Source organism: Cebidichthys violaceus, unplaced genomic scaffold (assembly GCF_023349555.1).
Source record: "Cebidichthys violaceus isolate CVI_PGR_0920_01 unplaced genomic scaffold, fCebVio1.0.p SCAF_7, whole genome shotgun sequence".
Classification (NCBI taxonomy): domain Eukaryota; kingdom Metazoa; phylum Chordata; class Actinopteri; order Perciformes; family Stichaeidae; genus Cebidichthys; species Cebidichthys violaceus.
In genome coordinates, this window is record NW_027176927.1 from 8,861,670 (window position 1) to 8,875,486 (window position 13,817).

Below are 13,817 nucleotides of genomic sequence, written 5' to 3' on the forward strand. Positions count from 1 at the left end.
ACCCAGACCAAACCTGAGAACTCACGAGCCAACCCAAAAGGGGGCTCTCCACTCCTCTCGCTTCCCCCTGAGCTTCCCCCTCGATTAGATACACTCAAGGTAAGCAGGAAGGAATCCGGATGGGCCCTGACAGGCACTTGGTGTGCTGGGATATCTCATTAGGCCGATCTGAACGCCTTCCAAGCCCGCTCCCTGCTCCTGCACGCCAGATGTGGGGCGAGGGACACATTGCTGGCTCTTTGTGCTCGGCGGCCTGGGTGCGCTCTCTCTCTCTCGCTCTCTCTCTCTCTTTCTCTCTCTCTCTGCTTTCTCTATCACTGGACAGCACACATGTTGCGTACAGATACCTACGAGTACAGAGAAACAGCTAAATAAAATGCAGGTTTGCCCCCCCCCCCCCCCCCCCCCCCACACACACACCTCTGCTCATCTCCTCCCTCTCCGTTGTTGTTGAGGACTATCCTCCACAGGTCTGAGGCCACCAGCTCCTTCTGCTGGTCGGTAAGGCTGAGGCTGGGCAGCTGCAGCTGGCAGACTCTACTCTCCGAGAGGCTGAACTCCCGGAACTGAACGAAGGCCTGCTGGAGCTCGTCCCAGTACTCCAGGCTGCACGGTACCTGAAAGGATAAGACACAGTGAACAACTTACATAAGCAGCCGCCAAAATATGTATCTCATTCAGGTTTGTATGCATCCGCCGTTAACCAGGGTAGTGAGCTTCAACTCAGATTGAAGCTTCCTTTAACGCACAATATGTAATTTGCTATTGGTTAAGCCGTGAAGTAGCGTGGGATCATGCTCTACCAGCATTGCTTTCAATGCAGTTGGCCTGTCCTGGTTAAGATTCCTTCAGTGTTTAGGAGGTTTTCAACACAGAGGTCTCCTCCTCTCCAAAACAAAACGGACCAGCTGATTAAAACAGTAACAAGCAGTTACTGTTAAAGGAACAGTGTGTAGCATTACCTTGGAATTAGCCGTTTGTATCTACATATATACATAGGGCCATTCAGGCTTTCGTGTCAGCCACAGTAGTTCTCCTACATGTTTGGCATACAGGAAAAGTTTCAGTTGGTGGCAATCTGCAACCTCACCGCTAGGTGTCCCCAAATCCCACACACTGCACCTTTAAAAATGATGTCCCGGAGAGGACTGTGAGATCCAGACGTCATATGACTGTTCAAAACATAAAAAAAACGACCAAAATCTACAAGGTGTATTGTTAAAATGTGGTTTGTACAAAAACAACGCTGACACATGTAAAGGGGATATGACCCCATTGACAGGCGACCAAATGAAACACACCGTTACTTGGATTCAAATTAAAGATTCATACAGAGTCATACAGTTGGAAAATGTTTGAAAAAGTTGAGATACTGTCAGTCCACAACCCAACAAAATATATAACATGGATCTAGTCGTTTCTTTTTCTTCTAATGGAGCAAAAATACATATTATTCCTTTCAGGGTAATGAACTACTCTGTGGCTGATTCCCTCTTTTAAGACGTTATACGAATTCACACGTCATAAATCATGTGAAAAGAATAAAGCTGAAATGAAAAAGGGCTTGCGGCCCTCTTACATCTGCTTATGCAAAAACATTTTTACTGACTGCCTAAAGGAAGGGACTAAAAGAAAAAGACAAGTCCAAAAGCAAGTTTATTGCTGTTTATTCGAGCCCTCTTTTCATTTGCTGAGCAAACATGATGGAAAAAGTCAAAGAGGATACTGTAACACCTCATCCCTATGCTGTTGCTCATGCAAATCCTCCTTAAATACCTGTGGCTCAAACGAACCCTCTCCTCCACCGTAGAGAGACACACACCTCTGCTCACCAGTCAATAATGGATAAATCCCAGTATTCACTTGGATGAACTCACACAGGAGTCTATTGCCATTTTCTTCTCCCTTACTTCCTGCACACGGACTAAAAATTATGACAGATATTAGTTTTCTCTCCGAGAGAGCTTGGAGGAAACGTGAATGAGACTTTTTGAGAACCCAAAGACACCGATGTGCTTCTTTACATCTCTTTGGGTTCCATTATTGGGTTACTCAGAGCTCTGCGACTACTTGATAAAATGTCCAATCGAAACACTAACTCAGATTAATGCTCTTGAATATATATATATATATGCCTGAGTGTATGGCGTTGTTGTAGAATTGATGCTACCAAATTTCTACCGATGGATTCGATAGTTCTCTTAAGGTGGTGGCTTTGCTCCATCAGATGACAACATCGTACAGATGAGTGTTTTTTAAATCTCCCACTTAGTCTCCTCTACAGACTGTTGTCTATCACTTGAACTTTTGCATCCAGACTGCATAAGCAGACCATTGTAAGCTCCTCAGTGTGACCCTGATTACACATCAGAAGTTTCTGTGAGGCTTTGTTATTGCACAACAGGTACTCTTTCAGTCCTGTGGATCCCCACAGTAACACATAAAGCCTTAAACAGTGGTCTGCTGATCATTTATCATCGATAGTTTACTGACCCTTTCAGGACACGGGGAATCCCCCGGCTTGGAGAAGGAATGAGCAAGCGATTTATTCTTTTTAATGGTGTCTGCATTACAACCTTGAATTCTACTTACTTCAGACAAACCAATCTATAATTTCTCATGTAGTCTGGAAAAAACAACCGCAGACCACCAACGCAGCAAGACGACAACTACATCTGCATGACTAAACCCCGGGCCAACTGTATGCTACGAGACAGCCACTAGCATTGAAGTTTCTGAGCTGTTTCTCAAACTGACTAACAATCAGCTCATGTGAATGACAGGTAGAGCTCCACTCTTTACTCACACATCGTGCCAAAATTAGCATACATGTGTCTGGTGCTCCTGTGTGAACTAAAAGCAGGTTCTCGGGTTCCCTTGGCCACCTGTGCAACTCTGATGGATCAGTGGTGGCAGGGAGCTTTTAGCAGCACACCTGCAGGATGCCAGTGTGTGTGTGTGTGAGTGTGTGTGTGCCGTTCATGGGTGGGCGAGGGCATTTGTCTGAGCACATGTGTCTGTGACAATCCAATTGTTTACCGGAGGTACCGATGCTCCCCCGGCGCTTACCGAAGCCCATGGAACCGTCAACAAGTCTGTGTGTGAGAAGCTTTGTGCTCACAAAACGCGCGCGCGCGCGCGCGCGTGTGTGTGAGCGCGCGTGTGTGTGTGTGTGTGTGTGTGTGTTGTTTCGTATGCGCAGTGGGGCCGGCGTACTGTTAGGGGAGGAATGCATGAGGTAACCGTGAGCTTACATCATGTATGAAATGCCACACAGGTTTTCCTGGAATCCGCTGCTCATAATTGTACCCGACAAGAGTGGTGCACCCGCAACCCCGACACACTGAGCCACCGGAGCGGAAACTCACTGAATCTCAGCGGACGATTCCCAGAACCGCGTTGCTAAACAGAGAGGGTGTTTTGTTTTTTTTCACCTGTGATATTCTATACACATGACGGCATGCAGAAACGAATATGTGAGGTGCATGTATGGTACAGTGGAATACATTTGCATGGCTGAATGTGCGTCATGTTCCCTTTGACTTTGGCCTTGGAGGAAGAGTGGAGATGCAACAAAATGCAATGCTATTGCTATGTTTGAGTTGGACGTCTGGCAATGGCTTCTGGGAGGAGAAGGCACCTGTGTATATGTCAAACGGATTGTGTATACGTGTCCGCGTATAATTGTGCGTATGAAAGACAATACGCGTGTATACACGTGTGTATACACAGGTGTGCGCATGTATGTGAGTGCGTGATACAGTCCGGGCAGCGTCGGTTTCCGCTGCCTGATTGTGTGTGTACCTTATCTGATAAACAAAACGTAACCCTGAATAGCTGACATTCCCCTTTGGCTAAAGGGGTGCAATCTGTGTTCCCCTCAAGCGGAAGACTGGCAGCTAGGCCTCGGGACAAAACATCAGCCCAGGGCTTATCTTAAATGCTATCTTGATGTTTTTTGAGTCAAGGTTCCACTTTGGAGGTGGTTCAAAAGGCCCAGAAAGCTAACGTTAAGGACTTTTCGAGTGCTTTCAATATTCAAAAACTCTTTACGAATGCATTCAAATCCAGGACTGTTGGCAGCATTGTGTACACACACATCTGATTTCCATCCCTGTCACCCGGACCCTGTTTCTGCCAAACCACAACATACTTCTCTGCATGGAGTTACTTCTCTGGGACTGATTGACCAATCACAGTCTCTCTCTCTCTCTCTCTCTCTCTCTCTCTCAAAAAAAAAAGAAGGGTTAACTGAAGGCAGGCAAAACTAAAGCAAATACACAACACACAGAAATGATTTCAATTTCCGTGATGGACCCAGGTGCGATCGCTGCTGAAGTTTAAACATGTCCGTGCAACTGAAGACTCCCCGAGCTCCCAGCCGAGGTTGCGGCCGCCGACACCCACAGCCTCGTCTGCCATTGCTCCTATTAACAATATCAACACTGCTATTAGGTCTTCTGTTATTCCACTGATGCCTATGTGTCCGAAAAATCCACTGCTAGCTACCTCTTATCAGCGGGCGGACAAATTGAATTGACGTCGGCTTGAGCAAATGTTTACTCAGGAGATGTAATGAAAATTGTTCTGAAAACGACTCCCGCTATGCTGTCTCAGGTGGGCTAATATAGGTTAACATTAATCAGAGCGGAAAATCCCACGCCGAGATCTTCATGCTCCACTTTTTTCTTCTTCTTTTTACTCCACAATGCCAAACTTTTTGGTGGATGAGGTGTAAAAGCTCCAGATCAAATTAACCACACAGACAGTCCCGTATTTTGATAGTGCATGAGCTGTGAATAATGCAGGTCTGCTTGAGCGCTGTCCCACTAAAATAACAGTGATCCTGGCTAAAATACACTCTTTTGCTCTTTTTTGGGGTCCGCTCCGAAGTGAAACACCCACCGACTCCCCTCCGATTCTAACTCCTCGCAAAGGAGATAAAAAAGGGACGTGAAACGAGGATGTGAAGCGGAGAGTGGACCTGCGATTCTCATGATAACGACAATGGCAGCAACAGCAGCTGCAGAAGCGGTTATGACTCAAAGGTTGTCGGTTCATTTCAGGCCACAGAGCTTTTATGATATCGGTCGCGGGCCCTGCTGGGACATGAAAGCCTATCCCAAAGTGCCATGCACGAAAAAGCAACAGCAGGGGAGCAGATGGTGCGATGTTTGAGATTTTTGGGCACCCGCCCAAACAGCGAAGAAATGATCACATTTATTTGGATATTGGAAAAAAGCTAGTATTGGTAAAAAAGGCGAATGACTACACGTGGAGGCTGAACTCCACTTTAACAAGCTGCACCACCTCCTCCTCCTGCTGCTCCTCCTCTGAGCCGGCGTCAGGCTGAATCACCAGCTCCTGTGTTCACTCCCGGTTTCTCAGGCTTTCAGAGCCCCGCAGAGAGAGACCGACGGAAAAAAGGAGCAGTGAGGACACCTGCTTATGATTCAGAGGGCCGGACCACACGGCGGTGAGAAGGTGAGAATGAGTCACCTTCTATCCCCTCATCATCACTTGGGCCCTCTACGGGCAGGAACCTGTGGCTGCCCCCCCCCCCCCCCCCCACACACACACACACACACACACACACCTCCCAAACCCAATCACTCTGACATGGTTCCCCTTATACTGTATGTAAAAACAGTGCAGTGCAATTTGACTTTGAGTAATGGAAGAAGGTTTGAATTCCCCCTCCGATACACTGGAACCAGTTGGGAAACCACAACTATTTAAATGCAGGAAATCTTGATTTTATAAAATGTTAATATGATCTGCTCCGGGGGGAGAAGCGAGCAGCATGGCTCAGAGCAACGAACCCCCCCCCCCCACCCCTCTACCAACCCCACCTTCCGTCTATTCAGCTGGGTGGAGACGGGGAGCAAAAAGAAAGGAGGATGGAGGGAGGGAGTGTGTGTGTGTGTGTGTGTGTGGGAGGGAGGGGGATAGAATGACAAGATGGAGAAAATGTGAAGACTTTTATTTTGGTCACCTTGTCCTCGCCATCTACCTGCTGGTAAACGGCCGTGGAACCGACTGAGCGACGGGGAGGAACGACAACACAGCTCGACGCCACACGTCCCTCTCTCTCACTTTCCCTCCGTGTTTCTTTTTCTTTCCATATGCCTCTCACTTTCCATTTCTCAAAATCTATCAGCCTCCATCTCCGTGTGGCCACATGGTAATTTTAGAGGCCTGAGAATTTATGACTGCCTTTTTTCTCTCTCTCTCTCTCTCTCTCTCTCTCTCTCTCTCTCACTCTTTCTCTCTCTGCACAGCCTGGATGTGAAGTAAATGAAAATTCCTTTGGAACTGAAACTGAACCATTACTGTTTTTTTCTTTTGTTGTTTTATAGCTGCATTTCCTTTTTCAGTCATTGGACTTTTTTTCTGGTTTTAGTAGGAACAAAATTATTTATCAAGACTTTTGAAGTAAAAAAGGAAAGAATAATTATTGTCTGCCAGAGGCTGAAAGGAACTAAATGTGGGATCACAACAACTTTGGCTGATGACCAAGAGGTTAAAATAACCCCCATGAACCCAACTGGCTTAATGCCATGCGGGTGTTTGGATTAAAACACAAGGTAAGGAGGACTGTGTAACATATCAGTAAACTGACCCAATGTCTTATAATTACTTGACAATCGCTCCTTTCAAAACAGCACATGTTACGTGATGCTGTGTTTTTAGAAGTCTTGACTTTATGCATCGCAGTCGCTTTCAACAATTTGAACCGGATTTCAAATAAACTAAATTGATGTTATCAGCTATAGCTTTGTTAACATGTGGAAGTCCTAGTGTGTGTCATATTACTGGCATCGATGAGACTTTATGTGGGTGTCACACAAACACAAGCTAGAGAATTAGGACAGTCACTCCTTGAAGGTGGTTTCTAGTTTTCTTTTAAAACTTGTGAGACACTTTTCTTAGCTGTCAATAACAATGGCTTCCATTGACTTAGCATTCCTTGCTGTTCTCTGGCCCCCGCTGCATCTCATCCCCACACCAAGTGGTTTCAGTAATAGCCTTTCATCACCTCCCCACCGTGGAAGTTTCATCACCTGATTCCTTTTAACAGACTTGTCAGAAGAGACAGGACCGCGCCAGATGACACGAGGAGCGGAGCAGAAGATGAGGAAACCACATGCTCGTCAACCGCCGGTTCTCGCTGCGCAACACACACTCACGCGAATACGTCCAGCGGTCACAGAGATGGAAGTACAGATGCAGAAATACATGCCGGCACCCACGCTAGCTCACACTTGATGGCCTCTGTCTAAGTGAAGGACAGACACATGTGAATCATGTGAACAGCACTTGTTGCATCTGCTTTCAGGCCTTCATCGAGCTCTCGTTCAATCAGCTGGTGAAAGGCACCACCTCCATCTGTGACCATCTATCTCCATTCTTCTCCTTCCTGTCCAGCTTCTCCCATTAACCACCCTTAACTCTGTCTCCCACCGCCTCTTCCTCTCGCCCTCCCTCCGTCACACACATCAGCTCCCTCCGCTCTCCACTGTAACTCAATATGTGGCCAATCAGCGAGAGGCTTTGGAGTTTCGCTCATTACAGACTTTACAGCTGTGGGGCCTTGCGAGAAGCCAGACATCTGCAGCACCTTCCAGTGGCTCGTCTCTCCTGGGCCGACATAAACGGACGAGAAGAAAACATCTGCACTGTAGGTGAAATGATTGTGGGAGTCTGGGAAAGAATCGGAGAGATAAAGGGGAGGATGTGCGGAGATGGGAAACTTCTGCTGCAGATGGAGGAAGCAGAGAGAAAAGGAACCTAACCCCGAGGCTTAAAAATGTAATTAATAAGTCCTTATGAATGGGCTGGAAATGAAATAAAACTACCGTCATTCATTTCAGTAATAACTTCTTGTGACGGGATCACACCAGCTGCAACACCAAATCAAAATGGCCCCTTCCTCACTTCTCACCCCCCTGCTTCTGACCCCGCCATCAATTACACAACCCCCGTGTCATGACGGCTCAGTTTCTCAACACTAACTGTGTCCATTTCTCTGTGGATTTAGCGTTTGGATACTTTCACAGTATCTGCACCTACACCTGATATTTAATCAAAAGAGATATGGAACATTGACCAACCAGCTTTTATATCACGTTCTTACCAGTCAATGCAATAATGTACTGCTAGAGTCATATCTGTGTATCTATCACATCCTTGCAGCTATCCTTGCATTTCACGATGAGTTGCTGGACGGCTGATCCTCAGCTTCTGCTTCTACGTGACTTTTAAAGACTTTTTGCCACAAAGAATTTCTAGAAACTTCAATAACTGCAGAAATTAAAATAATATCTGACTAAACATAACCAAAACAAGCTGTGAAACTTTATATGAGCAGGAAAAAGAACAGGAACAATGCATTAGTTCAGGAACAGGACTGGGTTAAGCGTAGCTAACAGGATGACAAAAAACATGTTTTGTATATTGTATTACCAGAAATGCCATTCCTAATTGCATGGTCAATAAATAAGAGGACACGGAGTGACTTGTAGCTTATAACAGTGTCAGGGCGTTTGACCTATAAATAGCTCCAGGAAAAAGAAAGAAAGATTGCAGAGGAGGAGGATGCGAGAGAACGAGATTTGGGACTCAGCTCGCCTTCGAGGACGATAAGCTGGAAAGTGAGGCAGGGGATAGAGAGGCCGAGGATGAGTGATAGGGGGAAAAGTGGGCTGTCCTGTCCCCCGCTGAGGCCCTGTAGACTCAGTAGCTGCTACGCTCTGCCAAATTATAACCTCATCTGGGGTTAGAGACACCTGGCTATTCACACCGGAGCATGCACGATGACTTCCACAGCTGTCTGACCATGTAGTACATGTTTGGAGAGTCAGCGGGGGTCTCTGTCATTCAATAACACGGAGGGAATGGAAGTTCTCATGACTCATGTCATGGGAAATATAAATGGCCCCCAGCCCAACTCCAAGACAGTTTATTTCTCTTTCATTGCAGGTGATGTTAAGCAGGGAGCAGTGAGAGAGATGAGTGGAGTCTCTTCGCCTTCTTTATACTGTAGTAGGCTTCCTTTCCTTAGAGCTTTCCATATTTATTCACAATATGCTGTGTGTTTATGTTTGGGTAGGGTCTTTAGAACATTGGTAGTGATGGTGGATAGACAGGACCTGGAAGTAGGGCTTGATCGAAACAATTTTATTTTTTAAATAAAAAAAACAATCAATTATTTATTTTTTTATTATTCTAAAGACTGATTTATAGATTATTCTAAATATTATTTGTTAAATTCCTGATTAATATAACAATTAATTTAACCAAAATAGATATGTTGGGAGTATAATGTGAAATTTTTTTTTCTAATCAAGAAATTGGCCCCTACCTGCAGGGCGTCGCCCAGGTCGGCAGTGCTGATCTCAGGGTCCTCCGTGGTGTTGAAAGGGACGGGAGTTATCCTGACAAAGGTGAGGACCCGGGGTTCGGGGTACCTCCACAGCATCACCCCCGGGCTGTCCTCCGTCTCACTGTAGAACACCACCTCATGGGGCCCCGGCAGTCTCTGGGAAGCTGCCACAAAATTAATACTACCATCAGAATAACTTCACTGTCAGTGATCGAAAAGCAAAGCTTAGGCTGTGCTTTACAGGAAAACACGGTGAGAGGCTGAGGGAGTATAGTTAATGGAAGGAAACACAGAACCGAGGAGCAGAAGATAAAACACCACAGCTGAAAGACGAAGCAGAGGATAAACTGGAAAAAATCCCTGTATTTGATATTTTAAGATACAGCAGATTACGAGTTTACTGCGCTAAACTCTTCTGGTATCATACAAAACAATTACTACACAGGATTCCAGAACAAAAAGACTGTTTTAAAGGCTTAACCGACCTCCTTGAACATTTACATATGCTTGAGGAAGTAAGAAAAACGGGAAGAAAATGCGAATGTGGGATGAATGTCATTCTTTTCCAATTATGAAATTGATCTGATGTGGCAAAAAACATCAACAACAACCTGACTTTGACTTGCGTTTCACTTTGGTGCTGTGATGTTCTACTACGGAATCCTAACCCTCCCAAAAATAATATCTCCCAAAAGAAGTGCTGTAGATGTTTCCATGCTTTCAGAATGTTTATATGCGTAAGAAGCCGTGTATAAACAAAGTGGCTGAGTAAACATTTTCGCTATGGAGTAAACAGCCATCGATTGAACCCCGCCAAGCACCTGCAAAAGCTGGACAACGCTGGGTCAGAACCCCTGAGTGGTGTTTGACTTAAGTCGTGGCTGCTGTTTGGGATTCAAGTCCTTTGGAAAAATGTTTATTTGAAAAAAACAGTGGAGCGGAGAACTGCTGCTTTGTTTGGCCCCCGGAGGTACAAACACTGCGAGTCAGCGAAATCTGTCCGTGGCAATTTTTCTTTTCCTTCATGTGAAAGCGGTGAGCTGCCCACTTGAGGGTGGAACGGCATTATTGTTCTTTTGAGGAAAAAAGGGGCGAATGAAAGAAGAAAAAAACCCGGACACTTTCATGAGGTTTTACTTTCATCGAAGTTAGCTTGAAGTGAGAGACGGGGGACAGAAGACTCCCCTCTACCCGTCTCTCAATCCATCTTTCATCTCCTCCTCCGTCCAACTCTCCCATCCATCCCTGTGTCGGGCCCCCGGGGGCCACTCGCTGTTCTCTGCACTCCACTGAGGGCCCCGGTTTTCTCCTGACCACTGACAACATGTTGCAGACAGATTGTGCTCTCTGCTCTAGTTCACTACTGTACGTTCTCCTGCTCCAGCCAGCATATTAAACGCATCAAAGAGCAGTGGAACAGTGCAACAAACAAAGACTCAACCACAGCTGACAGAGTGGACGGCTGGTCTACAGCCAGAGACAAGTTTGATCCTCTGTGTATAATGTTCCTGTGTCTGTGTGTGTGTGTGTGTGTGTGTGTGCACAGAGGACAGCACACACAGAGCACAAAGAGGGGGAATAAACAGCATGTTACTCAGAGTGGAACCAGGCAGACATGTCCGATGAAACTTCTTTCCACAGAGGGCTTTGATCTGACTTTGATTTAAGCCCATGTGTATCTTAAGTGACATCTCACTTTGGCACAAAGGTTCCTTTTTTTAAAGTTTGTACCAACAGTGTCGTGCATGAACACGCTCTTTAACATGCTTGAATGTTTTCGATGAACTGAACGTATACGCTTGCATCTTATAAGTGTGAGCTTAACGTACATTTTCGGAACGGATTGTGATGCTCACGCGCTGTGTGTCCAGAGTGCCGGCATGGCTAGTGCAATCAAGGGGGCAGAGACAGACATCGGCCACCGTCTGTTCCGTCCCCGACGCCAAAGTCTGAAAAGTCAACTTGACCAGCGAGCGCCGTAGTGAGTGTCGAGCTCGTTACAGCTTTGTGCTGGCGAATCCACATTTGCGCACGCGGAGCAGAAATGCTCCCTTGCGAGGACGCGTTTCCATTTGCAGATACAGTTCTGTGTCAGTATATTGGTGTAAAGTGTCATAGTGATGCGTTCAGGAGATCTAGAGTTCAAAGGTCGTACGGCCCGTGGTATGAAGCTTTCCCTGAGCCTGGTGGTGCTGGTCAGGAAGCTGAAAATGTGAGTGAGGTGCTGTTCTGAGGAATGCAAAGTTCCACGAAGCAATCCCGTCACTAGAAATAGGATCTACCTTGATTCTATCAGCCCCTTTGCCACTCTATACGAACATTCACCTGAGTCCTGGATGTATTGAAAATGCCCCGTGCGCAGGTCATCTGAGCTGTGCTCCATCCGAGGGGAGGGAGAGCCCGGGGAAGGAGGGGGATGGATGTGGCAGGCCTTTCCCTTGGAACGGCTCTCAGCCGGATCTGTATCTGCACCTTTCTGGAGGTTGAGGTACACCCTCAGGTGCTCCTCCACCAACTTCAGGCAGCTCAGGTGTTCCTGGCCCCAGAAGACCTGTCGAGACAGAAGAGGCAGAGACGGTGAGGTGGTCGGGAGGGACCAGCAAGTCCTCTAAAAGAGCGTGAAGTTAAAAAACAAGAGCGTGATAAGACAGAAAGCTAGACAGTGATGCAGACTCACAGCTGATGCATAAATACGCACAGTTAGGATAATTTAACATCCGTCTCCAAAACAGGAAGAGAGGCGGACAGGGTTACCCTCGTCATCACCCCTTCATGTCCTGCCTCGCATTGCCCAACACAACCTCACATCCTCCTCATTTACCCGCGGCATTCCCCTTCCCCGTGCTCCATCAAAGCCAGTCGGCCTGGGGTTTGGACCGAGGACCCGGAATCTCTGAGTCAAAAACTCTTCACACATGGAGCTGCCTGCTTGCCCGCTACTCACTAGCTTGCAAGGGTGGGTTATGACTAAACTCTAAAAACAGGAAAATTTGGGGATTTTTTTTTTCTCCCCAGGTTTTTTTGGAAAGAGAGCACGAGAAGAAAGGAATCGGAAGGAATTCCGGTGGTTTTTCTGCTCAGCACTTGATTGAAACACCACACACGCCAATATTTACAGTGGGAAATGTATGATTGCATATTAAGTGTGGAGTTACGAGTCATGTTTCTGCTAATGGGCACGCAATAAAAGCATTAAGCGAGCCATTGAGAATGGGGGGAGGGGGTTAGGGGCTTCCCCCCCGAAGAGGTAATGTGGAATAATACATTAGTAATAATGTGCTCAGTTAGTCACATTGAAAAAAGGGGACTTTTCAGTGTGGACCATTATGTAACTTCTCACAGGAAAATAGGCACACATAGGATAAAACCCCAACCGCTAAAAATAGCCTTTTAATATTCCACCACTTAACCGGCAGAGGTGACTCAAATATACAATGGAATTACAGCATGCAGTTCCGACTGCCATCAGTCCAGCTGCAAGAAAGCAGTTTAAGTGTCCTTGAGCAAGACACTCAATCCAACCCAGGTTGGGAGGTGCTGATCTGACCCGAAACCTCTACAGACTGTAGCTGTGCCGGGTTGAGAAATCCTGCGACTCAGGACGCTGAATTGATGTCACGGGTATACAGACCTGCAGCAGGCCTCCCTTCAGGTCCAGCAGCAGCTTCGGGGGGCCGGGCTCGGGTCCGGGGCTGCCACTGTGCCGACACCAGCGGGCCTCCAGGGAGGCGCTGCTGGAGAACGGCCCCAGAAGGAGGCGGCTTCGCTCCCTCAGCCCCGTCCTCGCCGACAGATCCCGCAGCTCCAGCTGCACGGACGCAGCCTGGACCGCATCTAGAAAGACAGGAAGGAGTAGCGATGAGCGGCGTGTAGAGCACAGGGTGGAACTACAGAGAGAAAACGGGAGGCGAGTGATCCGTCAAAGATACTTTGCACTGTGATGAGGAACCATGTCTCGTCAAACCCTGTGTACTAAGGAGCGACCACTAAATTAGTGATTACATTGGGGAAAAAAGGGTTCAAATAGATATATAGATAGATAGAATACTAGTTCCAAAGTGAACTATTGCTATCTCGAATTATATACAAAAACTAACACAGTTCATTGATACAAGCGTAACCATGCCAGATGAAACCGAAACGCATAAACAATTCAACCTCAGAATTCAGCTGCACGAACGCTTGCCTCTGTGTTTTTTAACCAAGACATCACTCACTACGACAGTCTGCCTGTGTGATATCACAGTAGTAAAACATACAGTACAATTACATCGACCACATCACTGGCCTCCAAACTATTGTACTCATTTGAAGTTATTAACACTTTGCCTCTGAAAGAGGAGAACGTGATTTGTTCCTCTTCAACAATGACTTGATAAACCACTTCAGCTTAATGATTCTGAATGTATGTCTGATGAACAATTGGAAACTT

The 13,817-nt window shown here is 46.6% G+C and overlaps 1 protein-coding gene across 1 annotated transcript in view; it reads right to left on the reverse strand.

Annotated features, from left to right (window-relative positions):
• Nucleotides 1-13,817, reverse strand: part of LOC137891619 (intermembrane lipid transfer protein VPS13B-like) — a 333,991-nt gene that overhangs the window by 56,650 nt on the left and 263,524 nt on the right. Inside the window, exons 39-42 of the mRNA XM_068736332.1 lie at nt 13,017-13,219; nt 11,711-11,936; nt 9,365-9,549; nt 421-617 (exon numbers count right to left, since the gene is read on the reverse strand). Coding sequence (XP_068592433.1) covers nt 421-617; nt 9,365-9,549; nt 11,711-11,936; nt 13,017-13,219 — 811 coding nt within the window. The remainder of the gene's footprint in view (nt 1-420; nt 618-9,364; nt 9,550-11,710; nt 11,937-13,016; nt 13,220-13,817) is intronic.